This window comes from Monodelphis domestica, chromosome 5, assembly GCF_027887165.1.
Source record: "Monodelphis domestica isolate mMonDom1 chromosome 5, mMonDom1.pri, whole genome shotgun sequence".
Taxonomy (NCBI): Eukaryota; Metazoa; Chordata; class Mammalia; order Didelphimorphia; family Didelphidae; genus Monodelphis; species Monodelphis domestica.
In genome coordinates this window covers 66,221,427-66,245,920 of record NC_077231.1, presented here as the reverse complement: position 1 = coordinate 66,245,920, position 24,494 = coordinate 66,221,427, and the positions used below count along the sequence as shown (strand labels likewise).

Below are 24,494 nucleotides of genomic sequence, written 5' to 3'. Positions count from 1 at the left end.
AAGTCACTTAGCTGTGTTTGCCTCAGTTTCTCCTCTGTAAAATAAGCTGGAGAAGGAAACAGCAAACCCAAATGGAGTCACAAAGAATTAGACACAACTTGAAATGACCAAATACACACAGTAATATACTAAATACACTAAAGATCATTTCATATATTTTGGTAATGTAACAACTATATCACAAAACCATGGTCATAGTTGAACTCCCAGGGATCAAAAGTAGAAAACCCTAAACACATTCATATATACTTTCACAGTACCAAATGTTTTTTGATTGAAATTTGATCTTGAAAGACCAAAAAATGTGCAAATGAAAACTAAGATAAAAATTTAATAGAATTGTTTAATGCAGCAATACACATTTTAAATGTTGGCTTCTATTCATTAGATCTCTTACAAGAAAGGTAGCATGACATTGGAGATAAAGACATGATTTCTCCAATCCTTCCTGCGAATTTTGTTTAGGTTTGTAGCTCTTGTTTCTATTTATGCCTGGGTCCCCTCTCCCTGTGAAAAGCTGCATAAAAGAATATCTACATTTTTTTTTCTAATTGCATGAATGCTTAGTCTTTGAGATCCTTACTAACTGAACCTATATTTCTTAAAAGTTATTCAGAATTCTTGTGGGATGCCTGGATTCCAGACATTGAGTTCTGACCCGAACAAACTTGGTCAAATTCCTTTCCAACTCCAGGACTCGGGCTCCTCTATAAAAGGGGGACATAGTAAGACAGAAGGCATGCTTCTTTTCCGTTTCAAGATTTTGTGAATTGTAGTTAGTGAAAAATAACACTAAATTAAGAGTCCGCATTATATTGAAGGAATCCCTGAGGTATTCACATCGTATTGGAAAAAAAAAAAAACAACTTTAGCATATAAATGCTCTATTCTATTTTCCTAATTGAAGCCCTTTTAATTCTAGGGGGGGGGGAATTTCCCCCCTTCCCCCCCCCCCCCCCCGTAGAACACAAAAGATGTTCAGACTCTAAGGTTGTCTGTTCCGAGTCTGCTGGCCTTAGCGAACGCCACGCTGTCAGCCGGAAGGTGGGCCCCTTAGTGTGTGCGCTCCGCAGTCGGGTGAGGAGGCAGAGACGTCGGAACGGTCACCTGCCTGCATGCCGTGTTCTGGCCCTAGACGGTCGGGGGACACCTGCCTACGCTCCCTATGGAGGTGGCCCAAGAGCCAGAGCCCCGGATCTGCCGTTGGGAAGCCCCAAGCTCAAACGCAGCTTCAAGCCACATACTAGCCGGGTGGTCATGGGCGAGTCACCCAGTCCTGCTGGCCTCCGCTTCCTGTCTATAAAAAGAGCGGGAGAAGGATATGGCAAACCATCTCGATATCTTTGACAATAAAACTTCAAAAGGGGGTGATGAAAAGTCAGGCACGACTAAAACGAGACTGAACTACAACAAACTGAGCCAATTTAGAGCAGTTCACAAAACGTTGTATTACTAAAACGTCAGAAATAAAGGCGGGACATATAGCAAAGGCAATGATATGACGTGACTCCTCCTCGAACCAGGCAGTTGATCTGCATGGGGCGGTCACTGACAATACAGTCACTATTAAAGAGCGAAGCTTAAGGCCACCAGGCACTGGTCGTCTGTTTTACCCCATAATGCACGCGGATGGAGGCTGCTAGCTGGCTCATTGAATAGGGTACCAGGCATAGATCCGAGAGGTCCTGAGTTCAAATGTGTCCTCAGACACTTTCTAGATGGGTGACCCTGGTTAAGTCACTTAACCCCCATTGCCTAGTTCTTACCACTCTTCTGCCTTGGAACCAATACACAGTACTGATTCCAAGATGGAAGTTAAAGAATTAAAAAAGGAAAGAAAGATAAGGGTTTAAAAAATGGTAATTTTTAAAAAAGTGCGTCCTTTAAACTCACAACGTACAAATCCTGTTCTTCCCTCCCCCGGTCCCAAAATGAAGAATTCCTGCCTGTTTGGTCAGCATTTCTAGCCTCCTGTCCCTTTGCAAGTAACATCTACTGAGTTTACTGAAGTCCTATACATGCCTTCCATGAGGGACTGGCTTCAGGCTCTCATATATTCTCTGTTCTACCATCTACTTAAAGCTTTTCTCCTCTCCAGGTCTTCTATGCCATCTCCACATTTCTGGCTTCCTCCGCTTACCAAATGCATTTCTAGACTCTCCTCAACCTTAGGAAATGATTTGCTAAGAGGTACATGATAATATGTTGGTCAACAGTCATAGGACTAGTAGATGCATTGTAGGGGCCGAGACCTTATCCACAAAATGTGTATAAGGGCAAGATGAAAAGTTCTATTCCCCCAAAAATAAGTAGGCGTGGGGGGGGGGCAGCTGGGTGGCTCAGTGGATGGAGAGCCAGGCCTAGAGCCGGGAGGTCCTGGGTTCAAATCTGGCCTCAGACACTTCCCAGCTGTGTGACCCTGGGCAAGTCACTTAACCCCCATTGCCTTAAAAAAAAAAAAGTAGGCATGGGAGGAGAACAGGAATCTGAGGGAAAAAATGTAAAAATGAGAGAAAGGTGCTATTCTGAGAAAAAAAGGAAAATACAATGGCAAGTGCTATCAAAGTATTCCTGGGACATAAGAGAGATGCCCATAAGCACAAAGATGCCTGTCCCCAAGTGAAGAGGAGACCAAGAGGCCAATCTAGAGAGTTAAGGGGGTTTTATCTCATTACAGATCCAACATATAAATTTTGTATACTGGATACCAAACATTTATAATTTTATACACACATTTACAAATTTTATATATACATTTTCTATATTAGATAATGTATACATCTTACATGCTTCATTGAAATACATGATAAAGTGACTGGAAAGGTGATCATTTTAAATACTTCCACAATCTCTGATTTTATTGATTTAAGTACTTTCTCAGCTAAAGTAGATCACAATTACATTATGATTTATTCAAAAGTCTTCAAGAATTGATGTTGCAGAAAATCTATCCTCTGTAGCTAATCTGGTGCTAAGCCTCTCCAAGGCTGGCTAAGGTTGGTCACTTATGTCTGTCACATAGATGACAGACAATCGGGACTGTCACCAGGTTCATAGGAAAAGTCCTTCTAGCTTGGTAGGACCTGCCAGAGCCAAAAGGTAAAAATCATTTCCATCCCTCTCAGTTTTTAAATGAGGAAAAATGAGACCAAGAACAAGTTGGTGTTTAGCCACCAAGAACACATTAGTAGTAAGTAGCAGAACCAGGATTTAAACTCAGATTCATTTGACCCCCAATTCAGTGTTCTTTACACTGTACCATGTAGTTGGCTAATTTGGGAACTTTGAATTTTCAGTTTTATATTCTTAGTGTTTTGGACCATGAGTCTTATCTTCATATGAGTAACTTTTGGAATGGCTCACTTGTCAGCGGTCATAATAAGTTCTTATCCCCTGGAATATGTTTTTTTTTCTCCTCACTCCCATGCTGATGTAATAGTTTCTTAACCATTCTTCCATTTCCAGTCAATTCTGCACAACATCACCAAATTAATCTTCAAATATCTTTAGTGATGATCCATTGATCCCAAGAGAAAGTGTAAAATCCTTAACAGTATGATTCCAATTTGCCTTTTCAACATTATCTCCTACCATTTCCCTACATGAACCTTTCTCTCTAGTCAGCCACAATGGCCTACTAATTGGAGCCCTAACTTATATTACAACTACTTTGACTTTCTCCTTCTATTCAGAAAAAACGCTCATTTCTGCCCATATTCTACTCATATGTCAAGGGTGAAAGATCACTTGTTGGATGTATTATAGTGAAAATTCTATTTTTGGTAGGAGCTGGACTAAATGTTCATCAATGTCTATTCCAGCTCTGAAAATCTGTTATTCTGAAATTCTACGAAATGTCTTACTACTCATTATCATTTATACATTGTGCTATAATGATTATTCATAGATATTCATATATATATATTATATTATGTATACAAATGTGTATATAGAATCCCTAACTAGATTGTCGTTATCTTGAGGCAGAAATCAAACTTCAAAGTTTCTTTTTTTTAATTTTTTTAAAAATTTGAACATTATTTTATTTGGTCATTTCCAAACATTATTCATTGGAAACAAAGATCATTTTCTTTTCCTCCCCCACCTCCCCCCACCTCTCCCATAGCCAACAAATGATTCCCCTGGGTATCACATATGTCAAACCCATATTGAATGATTCAAACCCAGTTCCATGTTGTTGGTATTTGCATTAGAGTGTTCATTTAGAGTCTCTCCTCAGTCACATCCCCTCATCCCCTGTAGTCAAGCAGTTGCTTTTCCTTGGTGTTTTTACTCCCACAGTTTGTCCTCTGCTTGTGGATATTGTTTTTTAGATCCCTGCAGATTGTTCAGGAACATTGCATTGACACTAATGGAGAAGTCCATTACATTCGATTGTACCACAGTGTATCAGTCTCTGTGTACAATGTTTTCCTGGTTCTGCTCCTTTTACTCTGCATCACTTCCTGGAGGTTGTTCCAGTCTCCATGGAATTCCTCCACTTTATTATTCCTTTGAGCACAATAGTATTCCATCACCAACATATACCACAATTTGTTCAGCCATTCCTCAATTGAAGGGCATCCCCTCATTTTCCAATTTTTTTGCCACCACAAAGAACGCAGCTATGAATATTCTTGTATAAGTCTTTTTCCTTATTATCTCTGTGGGGTACAAACCCAGCAGTGCTATGGCTGGATCAAAGGGCAAGACAGTCTTTTATCGCCCTTTGAGCATAGTTCCAAATTGCCCTCCAGAATGGTTGGATCACTTCATAACTCCACCAGAAATGAATTAATGTCCCTACTTTGCCACATCCCCTGCAGCATTCATTACTTCCCTTTGCTGTCATGTTAGCCAATCTGCTAGGTGTGAGGTGATACCTCAGAGTTGTTTTGATTTGCATCTCTCTGATTATAAGAGATCTAGAACACTTTTTCATGTGCTTATTAATGGTTTTGATTTCTTTGACTGAAAATTGCCTATTCATGTCCCTTGCCCATTTATCAATTGGAGAATGGCTTGATTTTTTGTTCAATTGATTTAGCTCTTTGTAAATTTGAGTAATTAAACCTTTGTCAGAGGTTTTAATGAAGATTGTTTCCCAATTTGTTGCTTCCCTTCTGATTTTAGTTACATTGGTTTTGTTTGTACAAAAACTTTTTAATTTGATGTAGTCAAAATTATTTATTTTACATTTTGTGACTCTTGCTTTTAAAATCTTTCCCTTCCCAAAGGTCTGACAAGTATACTATTCTGTCTTCACCTAATTTACTTATAGTTTCCTTCTTTATGTTCAAGTCATTCACCCATTTTGAATTTATCTTGGTGTGGGGTGTGATCCAAACCTAATCTCTCCCACACTGTCTTCCAATTTTCCCAGCAGTTTTTATCAAATAGTGGATTTTTGTCCCAAAAGCTGGGATCTTTGGGCTTATCATAGACTGTCTTGCTGAGGTCACTTACCCCAAGTCTATTCCACTGATCCTCCTTTCTGTCTCTTAGCCAGTACCAAATTGTTTTGATGACCACTGCTTTATAGTATAGTTTGAGATCTGGGACTGCAAGTCCTCCTTCCTTTGCATTTTTTTTTTTCATAATTTCCCTGGATATCCTTGATCTTTTGTTCTTCCAAATGAACTTAGTTATAGTTTTTTTTCTAATTCAGTAAATAAGTTTTTTGGAAGTTCCATGGGTATGGCACTAAATAAGTAAATTAATTTGGGTAGGATTGTCATTTTTATTATGTTAGCTTGTCCCACCAATGAGCAATCAATGTTTTTCCAATTGTTTAGATCTAGTTTTAACTGTGTGGAGAGTGTTTTGTAGTTGTGTTTGTCATTTTTAAGTTTCTAGAGCACCCAGGACCATACCTTTCACATAATAAACATTCAATATATTTTTTGTTGTTTAAGAGTTAATTAATATGGGGAAAATGAATTGGACAGAATTCTTTAAAATGGAAATTGGAATGGTGTAAATTAAATACTAAAAGAGAAAGTAAAAGTTTTACAGAGTAATAGTTCTGATTATATTCTGAGCTGCCACTTAGGAAAATTACATCTGCTTCTCATTATTTATATTTTTCTTCTACACTATAACACAATGAGCTGCTTCAGAACTTTGAAGGACAGAAGAAAAATAGCTTTTCCTGTCAAAGGAAGTATCTCTTTAGGGGATGCAAAAGAGATGTCTGACTTACTATGTGTCCAAATCTGGTCAGATTTTGGCCAAAGATCATGTATTTGGCTCAAACCCAGGTATCTAGACAACTGGTTTGGGCCAGATGGTCTGAACCATCTCTAGACAATATATGGAGTATAGGATCCATTCCTAGATTTTCATAAGGTCCTTCCTGTTGTACAGTGAATGACCTAAACTAAACAAAGGGACACTGAATCTCATAAAATCCCAAAGCTTACCATAGAACAGGCCCCTCTCTCCTACTACTCTTCTTTTACTTAAGAGTGGTAGGAAAAAGAGCAAGGAATCAATTCATGGATTGGAACTATAAACTACAGGATTAAATGTAATTTGAGAGTTATTCTCTCTTTCTTTGTGTCTCATCTTCTGGGTTAGAAACAAATTTGTCTACTGAAGTGGCCTAGACATAGAAGAAAGCAAAAAGTTATTAACCTCTCTGCATTATTTTCCTTATGGAACAATTTCCCTTTCTCTAAGATAGGCAAGAATAACAGGATAGTTGAATTCTGATCCAAGAAGAAATGCTACTTCCCCCTCCCCCCTCCAAGATTAAAAAAAGAATTAAGGACAAGGCAAGGGTGAGATGGAACAATTATGGAGAGTGCTTTAATTGATCAGGAAAAGGAATAAGAAGGAAGTATCAAGTAGGAGAGGCAGAGAGGTTTTCCTGTCACTACCTGGCTCAGCCAGCTTCAAGAAAGGGTGATATCCAATGGCTAAAAAGGGAGGCAGATGGAGGTTCTAATCCAAGCTCTTCCCCAAACTCATTGTTTGACCTTAAATAAGTCATTTATTCCCTATATTGCTTAATTTTCTTGTCTGTATGAAGAGGATGTACTAGATTACTAAATACTCTTCTAACTGGCATTCCAGAAAACTCAATAATGCAATAGTCAAGAACTCAAAAGCTCCCCATATTCAAAATAAGATGAACACAAATTTATCCTGTCATTTGTGATTCAGTTCATAATCATGGTTTCAAACACAGTAATTTGGATTGTTATAAATAAAAAATGAATCTTGGAGGCTGTAATGTAGGGACACAAGGGAATAAGGAGGATGGAGGGAGAGAGGGAATGGGGTGAGAAGGTGAACAGTGTTCTTCCCCTCTCTTCCTTTTTGGGGGTAGATAGCCAAGTCCTGTCTCCTTGACAGAGGGAGTATGCCTCCTCAGAGAATGGTTCTGGGAGATGGAGGACAAGAACTAGAGGGGGGAGCCCTAGTAAGACGGCACAATGCCCCCCTAGAGGTTCAATCTCTTTTTGAGAGGCAAGATGAATTCTTCTGCCTCTGGTTTCCTCAAAGACAGTCCCCTTAAGGATCCTGGGGCTATACCACTACCCAGGAGAGATGTTTATTCCTTGGATTTGGCAGTTTGGATCGCTGGGATCCAGAGGTTAACCCCCTTTTTGGGGAGAGGTGTGACCTCCCCAAATCCTTAGTCCCCTTTTTTATTGCCAGAAACTGACCCAGACCTAATTCTAGAGTAAGAGATGATTTATTTGGGTTCAAACAGGGAAGGAGTAGTAAGGGTATCAAACAGGGAAAATGGGGGTACAGGAAGCCCTACAATTGTTCCCTCTGGCAAATTGGCCTTCCAAAGTTTAGGGGTTCAAGGCTTTCCCAGCCTTGATCCCTCTTTTTGTCTGCTGCCAGTTGATCCCTACTCCTAAGCTAACTAGCTTTGAATACAGGAGTCCAGGAACAAAAGAGAGAGAGAGGTAGAGAGGGAGATCCTTGAAAAAGGATCTCTGTGGATGGCTTTCCTCAAAGACCCAGTCCACAATATCCACTGATAGCTTTTGATTATAGTTATTTGGAGTTGAGTGAGAGGTATCCAGGGGTTCAGGAACAGATAGTTGATCTCCAGAGAAACAGCTTCTTCCCAGCCTAGGAAATCTGTTTCTTCCCACCGGCGCCTAGCTGGAAGAAGTGTGAAGTGAAGTGGCCAGTTGCCCTTCTCTTCTGGAACCTTCAGTTTTTTCTTCTTGCTCCTCCTCCACCCTCTCTGCAGCTGTCTCTGTGAGAGACTGCTCTCTGCTCAAAGTGGACTATCTCTCTCTTCCTATTTTACAATGCTTATTACTAGACTTGTAAGCATTTATTAGCAAGGAGAGAGTAAGAGAGATAAGGTTTCTAGCCTTTCTAACTTAAGTAGGATCAGGTCCGGATTCCAGCCTGGCTTCCCCTGCCAGAGACTGCAAGGTGAGAGAAGAGCTCAGAGAAAGAGCAAGCCCAGAAAGAGAGTCTGATCAGAGAGAAAAACAGGAGAGGCTACCCAGCTTCTCCTGCTGGCTTTTCAAAATTAAGCTCTCCCCCCCACCCATCCTTCAATTGACTAATGGTTTCTGTGAACCTTCACACTATCCCAGCCTGATTCCTATGCTGAGTCTCCTGGATGGAGGTCCCCTAGATACTCAGTTTACACAGGATACATTTGGTGGAATGAGAGCTGTCCACAGAGTTAGGAAAACCTGGAGTCAAATCTTGCCAATGAGGCTCTGGCCCCCAAACAACTCTTTAAGACTACAAATTGTAGAGGAGGTGTTCATCTGTAGGGGTAAAGAAAGTTCCCCACTTGGAGGTCCCTAAAGGAAATGAGGGGAGAACTAACTTAAATCCAAAAGCCAAAGACTTATACCCAAGAAATCCTATAACACTCAAAGATACCAGTCCTGGGGATCGGTTTAACACAGATCAATGCCAAACTGCCAATGACTGTCTATTCCCTAAACCAGAGACTGCAAAACAACGTAAGGGAGTGGGAACAGAAGAGTCTTTGACAGTGAAACCTCATCCAAGCAGTTCTCAAACTGATATTAACACAAACACAAACCTTTCCCCTGTGCAAGCTGTTAGCTCACAGACAGCAGAGGTCCAAAGTGATACAAGTGTATTACAAACCCTGGAGCAAGAAAATAAAGATAATAATGGGAAAACTGTGCATGCAAACAACACAATATCTAGTTTACAACATGAGGCAGAGATACAAGAACCCTATGTATGGATCAAAGTGGGAGATCAAAATTACAAGACAATCATTGATATGGGGGCAGCCAAATCCCTATTAAAGTCATTCCTAGGGGACACCACGATAGAAGGTATGGTTTCAGTGGCAGGTGCTACAGGACAGACAGAATGCAATTGAAATCTAAGATGGTAATGCTAGGTCCACTGTCCATTGATCATACACTCCTTCTAAAACCAGGGTGTCCAGACAATCTTTTGGGACATGATTTTCTTTGTAAAATTGGGACAACTTTACAATGTAAGCAATCAGGGAACATTTACCTCCATTTGCCAAAACAATCCCTGAAACATTATCTTCTATTATTTTGGGGGCAGCTTGATGAGACCACTGATCAGCAGCAGGCTATTACCTCTCTTTATGACATTCTTACAGACATTCCACAGGGTGTATGGGCAGCACATAAGAATGATGTGGGAATGATTAAATTGGTACAACCAGTAAAGATAGAAGTCAAAGACTGTATACCTCCCAACATCCCTCAGTATAAGTTCAGCAGAGAAGTTGAAGAAGGCATAATACCTATTATCAACAGCTTGCTGGAGCAGGGCATATTGAGACAAACTGTGTCAGAATATAATAGCCCAATACTAGCTATTAAAAAAGAGCAAGCCAAATTCTGATGGTACATAAATTGGCGATTTGTGCAGGATCTCGGAGCAATCAATAATATAATCAAGGAAACCCATACCATCACACCATCTGCCAATGACATTATTTCTGAGATTCCTAGCAATGCATTATGGTATACCATAATTGAATTAAGCAATGCATATTTTACAGTTCCTCTCCATCCTGATAGTCAAAATATATTTGCATTCTCATGGAAGAAAAATAAGCTCTGCTGGACTCGTTTAGTGCAGGGCTGTTGTGAGAGTACATCGATTTTCTGCCAGCTGCTGAAAAGAGACCTGTAAAATATAAAATTCAAACACAGCAAGCTAGTACATTATGTGGATGATCTGCTTCTGGCATCCCCTGATGCAAAAACATGCCTAGAAGACTGAAAGAGGCTGTTAATAGAATTGTACAAAAGAGGACATAAGGTCTCAAAAACAAAGTTGGAAGGGGTTCTCCCAAAAGTCGAGGACCTAGGTTTTATCCTGGAAAAAGGACACCAGGAAAATATCCAGTAAGAGAATAGCAGATATACAGAAACTAGGCGTTCCACGTACAAAAAGACAACTTAGGGCATTCCTGGGCACTACTGGGTTCTCACATCATTATATCTCCAGATATTCATAGATTTCCAAATGTCTCAAAGATCTGACAAAAGATGAGGTTGAGGAGCCATTGAAGCTCATAAAAGAACATCTACATGCTCTGTCCACTTTAAAACAAGCTATCCTAACAGCTCCAGCCCTTGGCATTCCAAATTATAACAAAGATTTTAATTTATATGTCCATGAGGCTAAGGGTATGGCTTCTGGAGTGCTAGCCCAATATCCAGGATAGACTTTAAGACTTATAGCATATTACAGTGCAATTTTGGACCCAGTGGCAAAAGGCTTGATGAATTGTCTGTGCAGCATTGCTGCTGCTGCCCTCATGATTAAAAAAGCTAATGAATTAGTGCTGGGATGCAAGCTCCATGTTTACTCTGAACACCAGCTAGAAAAATTGCTAAAATCCCAGAGTAGGCATGCATTTACATCTGTAAGGCTATCTCAGTATGAAATCATTTTGCTGGCAAATGACAATCTATTTTTAAACAATATTTTATTTGGTCATTTCAAAACATTATTCATTGGAGACAAAGATCATTTTCTTTTCCTGCCCCCCCCCCCCATAGCTGACGCGCGATTCCACTGGGTTTCACATGTGTTCTTGATTCGAACCCATTTCCATGTTGTTGGTATTTGCATTAGAGTGTTCATTTAGAGTCTCTCCTCAGACATGTCCCCTTAACCCCTATAGTCAAGCAGTTGCTTTTCCTCAGTGTTTTTACTCCCACAGTTTGTCCTCTGCTTGTGGATAGTGTTTGTTCTCCTAGATCCCTGCAGATTGTTCAGGGACATTGTATTGACACTAATGGAGAATCTGGTTATCACAAGGAGGAAAGCCCATCTTGCCCAAAAGGCTGTACCAACCCCCCTGAAATGTGATTCACTCCAGAGGTCATTACGGAATGCAATCCATGCTGGATGAGGTCCGCCTGTTTTGGGAAGCTCCAGGGATATCAACAACTGCTATAAGATTGTGTCAGACATGTGACATCTGTAGAAAGTTTAATCAAGGTCATTTCAAATGCAAGGCATTGGGACGACGACCCCTATCTTATACACCTTTCCAGTGTCTACAGATCAATTTTATTAACATGCCTGGGGACCGAAGATATAAATATGTTTTAGTCATAGTGGACAGACTCACTTGATGGACAGAAGCATATCCACCAAAGAAAACAACACTGGTATGGTAGTGAAAACATTGCTTAAAGAAATAGTTCCTAGATAAGGCATTCCAAACACCATAGACTCAGACAGGGGAAGTCACTTTACATCTAGCATTTTACAACAAGTGTCTAAGTCTCTGGGAATAAAGGGTAATTTTCATAATGCATATAGACCAGAAAGTTCAGGACAGGTGGAAAGAATGAATGAGTTGAAAACCACGATAGCCAAACTCTGTGCCCAAACTCATCTTAAATGGTCAGAGGTTCTTCCAATTGTTCTGTTCTGAGGATGAAACCCAGAGGAGACTTACATATTTCCCCATATGAGATGTTGTATGAACAGTATGGAAACAGTATGGAAACAGTATGGAAAATTTCCAGTATGGAAAAGAATGACCGCTAAACCATCTTATCTTTCCATGCTGGGAGGGGAATGCCAGTTACACACCTATCTGACACAGATACAAAATAGGCTGGAAGAACTGAGAAGTCTGGGACTACTAGTGCAAAGGGTCCCACTAGATTTCTCATTACATAACATAAGACCAGTGGACAAAGTATATGTAAAAAATTTTGTCAAAGACAAACCCACAGATCCGAGATGAATTGGTCCATATGATATAGCTTTTACCACTCCTACATCAATAAAAGTAGTAGAAAAAGATTCTTGGCTTCACGTATCTCATGTTAAACATCACTATGCCCACAATAACACACCAAAAGACAACTTAATGGAAGCCCAAGAATCCATTCAACACAGACATCCCAAGAATAACCCTTGATAAATAAACATGGAGCCAATGAATCCAACAAAATTGCACAAGAAGAAATAATGACACTGAACAGAGACAGTGAAACCGAAATAGAATAATATCTAAGACAGATAGTATAAATTTGGGTTAGTTAGATCAGGGAGGATTAGTGTAGCCTGTGAAACACAGGAGAAGTGGTTCCTTGCGGAACCTGGGAGTTTATTTAGGTGGACTTAGAATCCCTTAGAATTATTAAGCTTATATACAAATTTCAGTATCAAGCCTAGACTGAAATATTATTAACCTCAACAATCAACCACACAGGAATAGAATAATCGCCTTACAATCACACATTAAGAAAGTTAACTACATTCATTACATTAAAACAAAAATCTCACTTGTACTCATGTGGATGGTACAAACATCCTGTCTAAAGTCTTACTCACATACATCAAAATATTCACTCTTACATGCATCACATGTTAATCTTACACACACGCATGATCCTGTAGTTTTGGATACCTGAGATCATCTTTCAAGGCGAGACGACAGGCAAGTATGTATCCTGTAAAGGAGAAGTTACCCTGGACCTGTGACAAACTTCAAGCAATACCAAAGGATGGAAGTTACACAGACAACTGTAAAGAACTTTGAATCAAAGACATTATGGGGAATAAACTTCAGGAAAATGGGTCACATAAGATTAATCGCCAATCACATTAACTTCACATATAGGGAAATACATCCACATATACAGTGGAATAAATATGCATCCACCACAACATAACTAGAACATGAAAAAATTTCACATTGACCTTAGGGACTGTGCTGTAAATAAGGACAGTCCATAACTTGTATATCTGTAAATAAATCTCTACTACCAGAGGATATATATGTATATATGTATTTAAATAACATGTGATATATGTAAATGTGTACAAATAGCAGCCATGTATATATATGTGTGTGTGTGTATATATATATATATATCATAATAATGATCCAATCCAATAATATAGATAGAAAGTAGAGTTAAAATACTAACTGTTAATAGACAGGGACAGAGTAGTTTAGGGTGGAAAAGAGAATATTGTAACTAGAGATGTAACATAGGGATAGAATAAATCAGATTTCATTGGATAGAAGTTAACTGGGGAAAAAATCTTTGCAGCAAGTTTCTTAAATAATAGTCTTACTTTCAAGTCATAGAAGGAATTTATTCAAACTTATATGAATAACAGGCATTTGCTAATTGATAAACCGTGAAGGGAAGAAATCTAAGCAATCTAAAATCATATAAAAATACTTTAGATCATTAGAAAAATGTAAATTAAAGCAGCTCTCAGATTCTACATCACACCTTTCAGATTGCCAAAGTTGACAAAAATAAAGGAAAATTACAATTGTCAAAGAAACAATTTTTTTAAAAACTTGTATATTAATTCACATTAATCAGATCCAGGAATGCAAAGGAACTGTCCAAATGGGGGAAAGGCAAGGAAGACTCAAGATTCCAGGAAGGAATAGAGGAACTGAGAGAATTCAAAACTGCCAGCTTACTTCTGGTCAGCTTTCTGCTGGTGTGGATGGTCTGAGAGGAGGACCTCTGAGACAAAGGATCCCTCTGGACACTGACTAACTTCCAGTGAACCCCTAAATCTCTCTGGTTCAAGCTGAAGACAAAAATAGAATGGGACTTTATAGGAAGGTGTCTACTGAGAAGATCTCTCTTTCCCCAAATTGTCCTGAACTTCAATTAATAGCCAAATTAGCTTAGGAGGAAGGACAAACCCAACAACTGACCAAAAAGAGGGTCAGGCAGACAGCCTGAACCCCTCAGGATTTTTTTGGGGGGAAGTCAGTTGCTAATCTGTAGGAATTCCTATCTCCCACTTTCCTCACCCAACACCTTCACTCTCCCTGCCCTGTGTGTTCTCAAGAATAAAGCGTTACTATTTAGATCAGGTCTTCCTGCTTGCTGATATCAAAGAAGCAGACTGAAGATTTGGGGAGAATCATACTGTTCCCCAAAAGGGAGAACTAGTTCAAGACCAGGGCTGAGGAGTAAACTTAGTCTGAAAGGGAAAGGTGGCAGTTGGGATATTGGGAAGATCCGGAGGCAGGAAATTTACCTGCCTCTCTGCAACAGCTAAGATCAAGAAGGGAGGCCATGGGTCATTTCTCTAAGACTCTCCTCCAGTCCCCAACCTCTATCTCCCAAACCCAATCTCTGAGGAGACATATTCTGTCCCTCTGGAAGACAAATTGTGCTATCTTTCCTAAGGGGAAGAAAGGGGAGGATCAATCTCTTCCCTCTCTCCATTCTTCAGTTCTCTCACCTTCTCTCTCCAGTTCCCCAGAGTGTGTGTATGTGTGACCTCCTTCTGGTCATATATTACATAGAGCTATGAAATGGTGTCATTATTCTAGAAATCAATTTGGAATTCAGCACCAAATGCTAACCATTTGTATCCCTCCAATTCAGTTCTACCACTGAGACCTATTTGATCCAAAAGGATCAAAATGAGAGGAAAAGGACATATATATATATATATGTATGCATATATATATATATATGTATATCAGCTCTTTTTGAAATAGAAAAGAACTAGGAAATAGTAGGGTTTCCAGCAATTTGGGAATGTTATGACATATTAATATAATGAAGTACTATGAAAGAAATTATTTTAAAGAAATTCAAGATTTATATGAACATTGATACAGAGTGAAGTGGGCAGAATCAGGGCAACTTATACTATGACATCAAAATTTAAAGTGAGAAATTTTGAAAGAACTTAAAAAATCTTAGCAATGATTGGCCATAATTGTAGTGTCCTGATTATGAAAAAAACGATGCTACCCACCCCTCCTCCTTTACATGGAGTGACAAACAAATACATGGAATGAGACACATTTTTGGACAAGATTTTATCTTTCTTCCCTACCCATAGGAGGAAGAGGGAGAAAAAAAATACTTGATAATTAAAAAAAATAAAATTTATTTTGAAATGTGGAGTGAACATTGTAAAAGAATGCTTTTCTTACCTCCAGTTTCTTTCTTGGAGAAGGGGGTTTCCAATTAGTGATAAGTCACATAGATTAAAACATGCATCAAACCACTTGGTGACACCTGTAAGATCTACATAAAATCATTATGGAAGTTAATGCTAATAGAAAAATTATACAACAAAGCCAAGAATTATTTAATTTTCTTTAGCTACTAATGAATATTAATAAAAATCTAAGCAATTCCTCTTTAAAGTATTATGGACACTTAAAAAATGGTGAAATAACTGTAAAACCACATAATAATAATATATATGGAATAGAGCATATTTAAGTTTTACAAATTGCTCTCCTCAGTGTGATGAAATATATAGCAAAAAGTATGATTACTCACTTTTTATAGATGAGAATATTGAAATTCAAAGAGTTTAAACACCAGGCCATACAACCAATATTTGCCAAAGCTAGGGTTCAAAAATCAGTTTTGATCCCCAAGTTCAATATATTTTCTCTAAAGTGCATTACCTTTGATTTGCACAATTACAGAAGTGGTGCAATGAATAAGTTTCCAGGCCTGGAGTCAGGAAGGTTCATCTTTTTTAGTTCAAATCTGACCTCAGACACTTATCAGTTGTATAACTCTGGGTAAGTCACTTAATCTTGTTTGCCTCAGTTTTCTTATCTGTAAAATGAGCTACATATGGAAATGGCAAACCACTCCAATATCTCTGCCAAGAAAACTCTAAAAGGGTTCAGGAAAAGTCACATAAGACTGAACAACAATAACAAACTTCCCTAATATTTTGATAGTTTCTGTTTTTAAGAAACATATCTTGTTACTGGATCCAATATTTTATTTTTATTTTTATGTTTTTATTAATAGAATTTATTTATAAGTGTCTCAGTCCTTCTCTCCCTTCCTTGAATCACAGAAGGCATCACCCTGGACACAAATATTTTCTATTTTTTCATTTCCAAGTTCTCAGTCTTTGGAGATAACATTCAGAATTTATTCTTCAAGTATTAAATCTGTAGCTATGTACAATGTTCTCTTGGTTCTTCTCATTTCAATGCTCATTATCCCAATAGTTCTTTCTAAATTATTGTTTTTTTTAATTTGTCTGCCCATCTATCAAAAGCATATACCACAATTTTTTTAGAAATTCTTCAATTGATAGGCATTCCTTCAATTTCTAATTCTTTGCCACCTTAAAGAGAGTGCTATGAATATTTTGGAACACACAGGTTCTTTTCCTTTTTCCCTGGATCTAAAGATCACAGATATAATTCTTTGGGTGTAATTCCAAATTGCTCTCCACAATAATTAGATTTCACACCAACACCAACAATTTGTTAGTGTCCTCTTTTTACTGACATCACTCCCAACATTTGTCATTTTGCCCTTTTGTCATTTTAATCAATCTAACTGGTGTGAGATGATAACTCAGAACTGTTTGCCTTTCTCTGATGAGAAGTTATTTAGAACATTTTTTGTAAAACTATATATGGCTTTGAGTTCTTCACTGAAAATTATGTATTCATATCTTTTGCTCATTTTTCAAGTAAGGTATCACTCTTATCGTTATAAATATGACAAAGTTCTCAAAATGTTTTAGATATGAAACCTTTATATGAGTCTGTTTATAAAAATTTCCCCCAATTTTCTGCCTTCTTTCTAATCTTGACAATGATTTTATTCCTACAAAAAACTTTTCAATTTAATGTACTTGAAATTAACCATTTTACATTTCACAATGCTCTCCAACTTTTATTTACTCATAAATTCCTCTCCTATTCATAAATCTGATAGGTAATATTTTCCCTGTTCTAATTTACTCATATCTCCTTTTAAGTCTAGATCATGTATCTATTTTGATTTCAACTTAATGAATGTTTTAAGATATTGGTCTATCCCTAGTTTCTGCTAAAATAGTTACCAGTTGTCCCAACAATGTTTACCAAATAGTGATTTCTTAGCCCCCAAACCAGGATTTATGCTTTTGTCAAATACAAGATGATTATTATCTTTTACTTCTGTTGTTTGTATGTCCTGTTCCGCTGATCTAGCTTTCTATTTCTTATCCAGTACCAGGTAGTTTTGATAATTACTGCTATATAATACAGTTTATATAATATGGTAAAGCTAGACATCTTTCCTCTTTACATTTTTTATTATTTTTAAAATATTTTTTATCTTTTTTCTTCCAAAATAATTTTGTTCTTATTTTTTTCTAGCTCAATAATATAATTTTTTAAATTTAATTAGGATGGCATTGGTAGTAGATTAGTTTAGATAGGGTTGTAATTTTAATTACTTGGACTTTGCCCATCCATGAACAATTACTATTTCTCCAATTATTTAGATGTGACTTTGGGTAAAAAGTGTTTTATAATTAGGTTCATGTAGTTTTTGAATTTGTTTTGGCAGGTATTGTTCCAGATATTTTATTTTATTTGTTGCTCTTTTAAATGGCCTATATCTTTCTATTTCTTCTTGTAGGGATTTTTTAGCAACATATGAAAATGCTGATGATTTATGTAGGTTTATTTTATATCCAACTATTTTGCTAAAATTATTAATAATTTCAATTAATTATTCTGTTAAATCTCTAGGATTTTCCACTTTATACTACCATATTGTCTTCAACAGTTTTATAGTTTTATTACCTCTTTCCCCATTCTCATTCCTTCAATTTCTTTTTCTTCTCTTATTGCTATTCTTGGCATTTCTAATACTTTGTTAAATAAATGGGTGATAATGGGCATCCTTGTTTTCACTCTTGATCTTCTTTGGAAGGCTTCTAATTTATACCCATTACAAATAATTCTTGCTGATGGTTTTAGGTAAATGCTTCATATTATTTAAAGAAAAATCCATTTATGCCTATGTTTTCCAGGGTTTTTAACAGATATGAAAATTATATTTTGTCAAAGACTTTTTCTACTTCTATTAATGTGATCATATGGTTTTAAATACATGTTATCTAATGCAATCAATTATGTTGATAGTTTTCCTTATATTATCCCTGTATTCATGGTATAAATCCTGTTTGATCACAATGTATATTTGTGATATAGTGTTGTAGTCTCCTACCAAGTATTTTATTTAAGATTTTTTGCATTGATAATCAACAATTAAATTGGTTTATAATTTCATTTCTCTATTTTTGTTCTTTCTGCTTTAGATATCAATACCATGTTTGTTTCATAAAAGGGTTTCCTAAAATTCCTTCTTTACCTGTTACTTAAAATAATTTATTTAATACTGAAATGAGTCAAACTTTAAATGTTTGATAGAATTCACTTATAATCCAATATGATCCTAATCGTTTTTCCTTAAGTTTATTTATGGCCTAACCAATTTATTTTTCTAAAATAGGTTTATTTAGATTAGTAGCTGCACTTTTTGTGGTGGCAAAAAGTTGGAAAATGAGGGGCTGTCCACCAACTGGGAAATGGCTGAACAAATTGTGGTATATGATGGTGATGGAATACTATTATGCTATAAGGAATGATGAACTGCTTGATTTCTATGGAGTGAAATAAGCAGAACCAGGAGAATATTGTACACAGAAAGTGAAACATTGTGCAATGATCAAATGTAATAGACTCTGCTATTAATAGCAATGCAATGATCAAGAACAATGCTGTGGAACTTATGAAAAAGAATGCTAGCTACATCTGGGAGTAGAACTGCAAAAGAAAAACATATGATTTATCATTTGGTTATATGGGTATATGATTTGGGGTTGTGATTTTTAAAAGACTATTCTACTACAAATATGATTAATATGGAAATAGGTTTTGAGTATAAGACATGCATAAATCAGTGGAATTGCTTGTCAGCTCTGGGATGAGGGAGGTAAGAGGGAGGGAGAGAACATGAATCACATAACTATGGAAAATATTCTAAGAAATAAAAATTAATAAAAATTTTAAAAATTAATAAAAGGGGTTTATTTAGATATTTTGTTTCCTCCTCTGATAGACAAAAGGCAGTTTACTTTTTTGTATGTGTGCTTTCATTTCATTTACATTGTGAAATTTATTTACATACAATTAAGCAAAATAATTTTAAATAATTGCTTTAATTTCATCTTCATTAGTGGTTTTATATTCACCGCCTTTTCATTTTTAATGCTCGTGATTTGGTTGCCTTCTTTCTTTTTTTTATGAGATCCACTATTCATGCAGGGAAATAAGCACAAGTTAATTAAAGGACAGAGAGAAGCGCTACCATTTTAAAAAAGATCAAGAAAGACTTCCGCACAGGAGGTAGCAGCCCAGCTAAATCTTGAAGTTTTTCATACCAACATAGACTCCTCTGATCTTCAAATGCCTGTGCCATCTCTTAGGACACTCCATTCTATTTCTGTATAGTTCTAATAATTAGGAAGTTTTTCCTTAGATCAAGAGTAAGGAAACTGACCTCTGCAGCTACACCTACTTTTCCTGTTTCTGCCATTCCAGGGAAAAACTCTTCCCTGTGATGGTCCTTCAAATACCTGAAGATGGCCATTACATTCGCTAAGTTTCCACTTGTTCTAAGTAAACCGACCTTCCTTCCTTCAAGCAATCCTCAATAAAAGCTCTCCAATTCTCCTCCTTTGAACATGCTTCAGGTTAACAATATCTTTCCTAAAATACGATACCCAGTTCAGTTACAAATTCAAAACCATAAATCTGGTCTGGGCATAGCAGAATACTATGGAACCATCTGCCCTATCATTCAGGACAAAAGAACTTAATTATGGCCGTCTCATTTTGCATTAGTCTTTCTGGCTGTCGTGCCAAGCCACTGACTCAAACTAACTTAGAGTAAATGTCCCAGATTGTGATCCTGTGGGCTATTGTCCAAGTGTTCCTTTTTCACGTTGTGCATGTGCCAATGATGCCAACTATAAGTCTTTTTTTTAACCCTTACTTTTTTTCTTAGAATCAATACTAACTGATACTTCTAAGGTAGAATAACAGTAAGTGCTAGGCAAGGGTTGAGTGACTTGCCCAGGGTCACACAACTAGGAAATGTCTACAAGTAAGATATGAATCCAGATCTTCCTGACTCCAAGTGTGGAGCTCAGATGTCCCCAAGCTATAAGTCTTAAAAACATTTCATCTATTTTTCCAGACTCACCTGAAAGGCAGTTGTTACTGACATCAAGTTTTTCCAATGAAACAAATGGAAAGAGTGGCACAATTGCAGTCAAACTGAAAATGAAAGTTTAGGATAAATGTTAAAAATTCTAAACTGTAACAGTGACATACCCTATGAACAATGGATGGATCCTAAGTACTCCTTCCATTTCTAAATCTATGAACCTACAAATAATGTAATTCATAGTTAATAATAAAAATGATTAGTTGGTAGTTAATGTATATAACAATTTGGAAATAATAGTGGTAGGAAGTTGCTTTAATGTATTTTTCCTTTTCAGTTTGTTATCTGTTTCACTGGTATAAAGAATTGCTCATAAGGAAACCTCCTCTGCCAGTGCAGATCAATAATCAGTACTGCTACCTACCAAAGAAAGATTGATGTCAAAATAATGTAGTGACAGAGTTGTCTATGAAACCAGGAAGACGGGTTTAGGTTCTGCCTCTGACGTATACTGGCTATATGACTTTGGACAAGTCACTGAATCTCTCAGTTCTTTAGGTAATTTAAAAAATTTATAATTAATGTATGTTTGCTTCATTAAACTCCTAAATAGCTCTCCCTCTCTTTCTTCCCCACACTAGAGAAGCCATCATTTGATAAAAAAGATATAGATAAGTATAGCTAAAATTATCTCTTGCTTATTTTTATTTATCAGTTTTTCTCCGGAGGTGGATATGCCCAAGTCATTCTTCAAACAGTATTGGTAATATGGGTAATTCTCTAAAACTATAAATTGGAGGGAAGACTGCAATCTGCATTGATAGGGAGTTTCCTCACAAGGGAGTTCTCCATTCTAGTAAAATCACAAGTCCAGTTCCTATCCCTAGTGGCACAGTTGCCCAAATACTCATACTTGATGACTTCCCAGTTATATGCTACAAATCAACAATTTTTTCTTTTTTTTACTACTGACTACTATCTGCAAGGCACAACATTAAGCCCAAGAAACAAAATGAATCATTCCTTCCACGATTTTTATGCTCATTATCAGGAGATAATTGTATTTTAGTCAAAAGTTAGAACTGATGTTTAAGTTAATCAAGTAAGTGAAATTTGAAGCAATTTTAGGAGGGCAGCCAGGTGGCACATCAGATAAAGAGCCAGGCCTGGAGTTGAAAGGTCCTGGGTTCAAATCTTGCCTCAGAAACTTCCTAGCTGTGTATCCCTAGAAAAGTCAATTAACCCCATTTACTTAGCCCCCTTGCCTTTCTGTTATTGAATTGTTACTAAGAAATTAAGGATTAAAAAATTATGCAGGAAAAGGGTTAAAAATTATGTAGGAAAAATTAACTTCAAAATGATTCAGATATCTAATTTCTAAGACACATATGCACTTATGCTTTAACATATAATACATTATTATTTCAGCTCCCTCAGAAACAAAATTAAGATAGATAACCTCGGCTTGGCCTCATGAGCAAGAGAAGGAATAATGCCTTTGCCTGTATTATTTTTCCACACTTGTCTACAGTGGTTTCATGATTCAATCTCCCCTGTGCATTTTTGAAAGTTCCATCTTTGGGTTTTCCTGAAACAGAATCTTCTGCTGAGAATCAAATCTCATCCATCAGAAGTTTATTCCACCTTTTAAGGAGCTTATTTTTAACACGCTTTCCCCCCACACCCATTTCTCTCCATTCAATCAGCTTTCTCTCGTTTCTTCCTCTTCCTCCTTTCCCAACGTGTATTATTTTAAGGCAGGAGCCCACGGAGCGGCGTGATCACCGGGGCCCTCGGCACGGTCTGGCACAATGCTAACCCTTGTACTGACCTTGACTGTGGCAAAACACTCTCCTGTTCTGCATTACCGAAGCGACAGAAGATATTACGGATAAAAACAGACTAAACAGTGAGGCAGGCTGAAGATCACTCTGAATGTGGGCTACTCCAAGAGCAGTATTACTAATCATATCATGAATAGGATACAGGTTACAAGCGCTTTAAAGGTTAGCCTCTAAAAAAATAACACAAGTGAGGCATTTAGGGGAAACAGAAAAGTTTAAGACGTGGCCTTTGTCATTCTCTTTTAATTGTGTATATATTGCTTAATTGGGAGCATACTTGATGTACCTCAATTTTTCTTCATAACTACCATGTTCTATAAGAGAACAGCTACTCAAAACTAAGCAGTTGCACAATTAATACACTTTAGGCAAAGTTAATTGATAGCCCTAAATTCAAGTAGAGAGGTGTAATAACACTCTAAATAATCAGTGGGATTTCAAGAATCGACATCTTCCCAGGTTTATGACACAAATTGTTTTTGATGGTGAAAGTTTCCTCTTTTGTCTCTGCACTATATTTTGAATTTCTAACTTGGTTCTGTTATTTTTAGAAGGTTTCAAAATGCTAACATTAAGCATTTTTTAAAAAAAAGATCTTCTGTGTTCAGTTTCCCCTTTGTTTCAAAAGTTTCTTATTTCTGAATTAATACATACAGGATAATATGCTGGGGATATTTTTTAAATCTGAAATTTTTAATTAATTAATTTTATATCTGAAGCAACTGGCAATTTCTGTTGTAAAAAATCATACAACATAAAAGAAACTGGTCTGAGCATTTCATTTTTACTAAACTGTCAATTTTTTTAAACGAACAAGAATCCTTTTAAATCTAGACTTAGTTGAATGTAGATTTTTATTTTTTAATGGCAATGCATTGATCTTTATAACTTTCATTGGCAAACTAGAAATTGAACAGAGGGCTCTTTCAATTCTGTAACTTTTACTTTTACTGACATTCTGTGTTAATTTTTTTAAAAGAAAATTCAAACCAGAAAGACAAAGGACATTAGTGAAAACCTAATACTACTTGACCTTGTCACACTAGCCCTGGGCATAAAAAAGATATAAATTTCAAAGAAGACAAAAAAGCAAAAGATATGTACAGAAAGAAGTCAGTGGGTAAAAACTTCCCTTTCTGCTCCTACTTAGAATTTCACTACAAGTAGAAAGGCTTATAAAGCCAAAGAGTCTTCCAATTAGAAAACAGATGAATCAAACTGGAAACAGTCAAGTGTTCTAATGAAAACTCAAAACAGTAGTAAAGATGAAAAAAAAAAACTTTTGAACAATGTATACCAACTGTTTTAATTTGTATTCATTTTATTGGATGCAAAAATTCAGGATGAATATTTCTCTTTCTTCCTTTAATAAAATTTTTAATACTTAAGTAATTATAAGGGAAAATGTATCAATGATTTAAAAATCATAAACACTCTAAGCAATATAATTTTTTCCAAAAATATTAAAACTGCCAAAAAGCATAACCTGAACCATCAGCATCCTACCACCATGACCTTAGACAAATATGCCTCAAAGCCAGTTTCCATTTAGGTTAAAAAAAAAAAGAAGGCAGCACACTTCAATCCATTCACCCCAAAAGCTACCTTCTGTGGATAGCTGAAGATTTAAATATCTTCAAATTGTTTTGAGAAATTTGGAGCAAGAGCTTTGTAAATATCAATTCTTCTACAGATTCTCAATCCTATATATGCATTAGAATTTAATTATCTGAAATGGAAAAAAAAATTGTATTACCTGGTTTAGTGACAAGCCTTCTGGTGATCAGGATGAAATTTTGAATGACAGATATTTATAACGGAGCCTAGTGAAAAGCTACTCGACTTGGTATTATATTAGGTTATATTCTAAACTTAACAATGCTGAGAAACACAAAGTGCCCAAAGTCACATGGCTAGGCTGAAGCTGAGGCCATATCTGAACCCAGGAGCCTCCATCTCTGGGCCTGGTTCTCTTTCCACCTAGCCATCTAGCTGCCCTTGTCTATTCTTCCTATATCTTTTATATTACCTAGTTATTTGCCTCTTTGTCTCCCTCATTATCATGTTTAAGAAATTCTTGTTGATGGATGGGAAGACACGGACTCAAGTTCTTTCCCCATCTTGGTTGCCTCTACAAGAGTGTCTCCAGTTTACTGATGTCCTTTCTCAT

General features: G+C 36.8%; 1 protein-coding gene across 10 annotated transcripts in view; it reads right to left on the bottom strand.

The window, feature by feature from the left end:
• Positions 1–24,494, bottom strand: part of LRRIQ1 (leucine rich repeats and IQ motif containing 1) — a 295,150-nt gene that overhangs the window by 199,018 nt on the left and 71,638 nt on the right. For all 10 annotated transcript variants that reach the window (XM_056798583.1, XM_056798581.1, XM_056798584.1 and 7 more), the window contains 2 exons: positions 20,517–20,590; positions 15,422–15,515 (listed from right to left, as the gene is read on the bottom strand). In XM_056798583.1, coding sequence (XP_056654561.1) covers positions 15,422–15,515; positions 20,517–20,590 — 168 coding nt within the window. The remainder of the gene's footprint in view (positions 1–15,421; positions 15,516–20,516; positions 20,591–24,494) is intronic.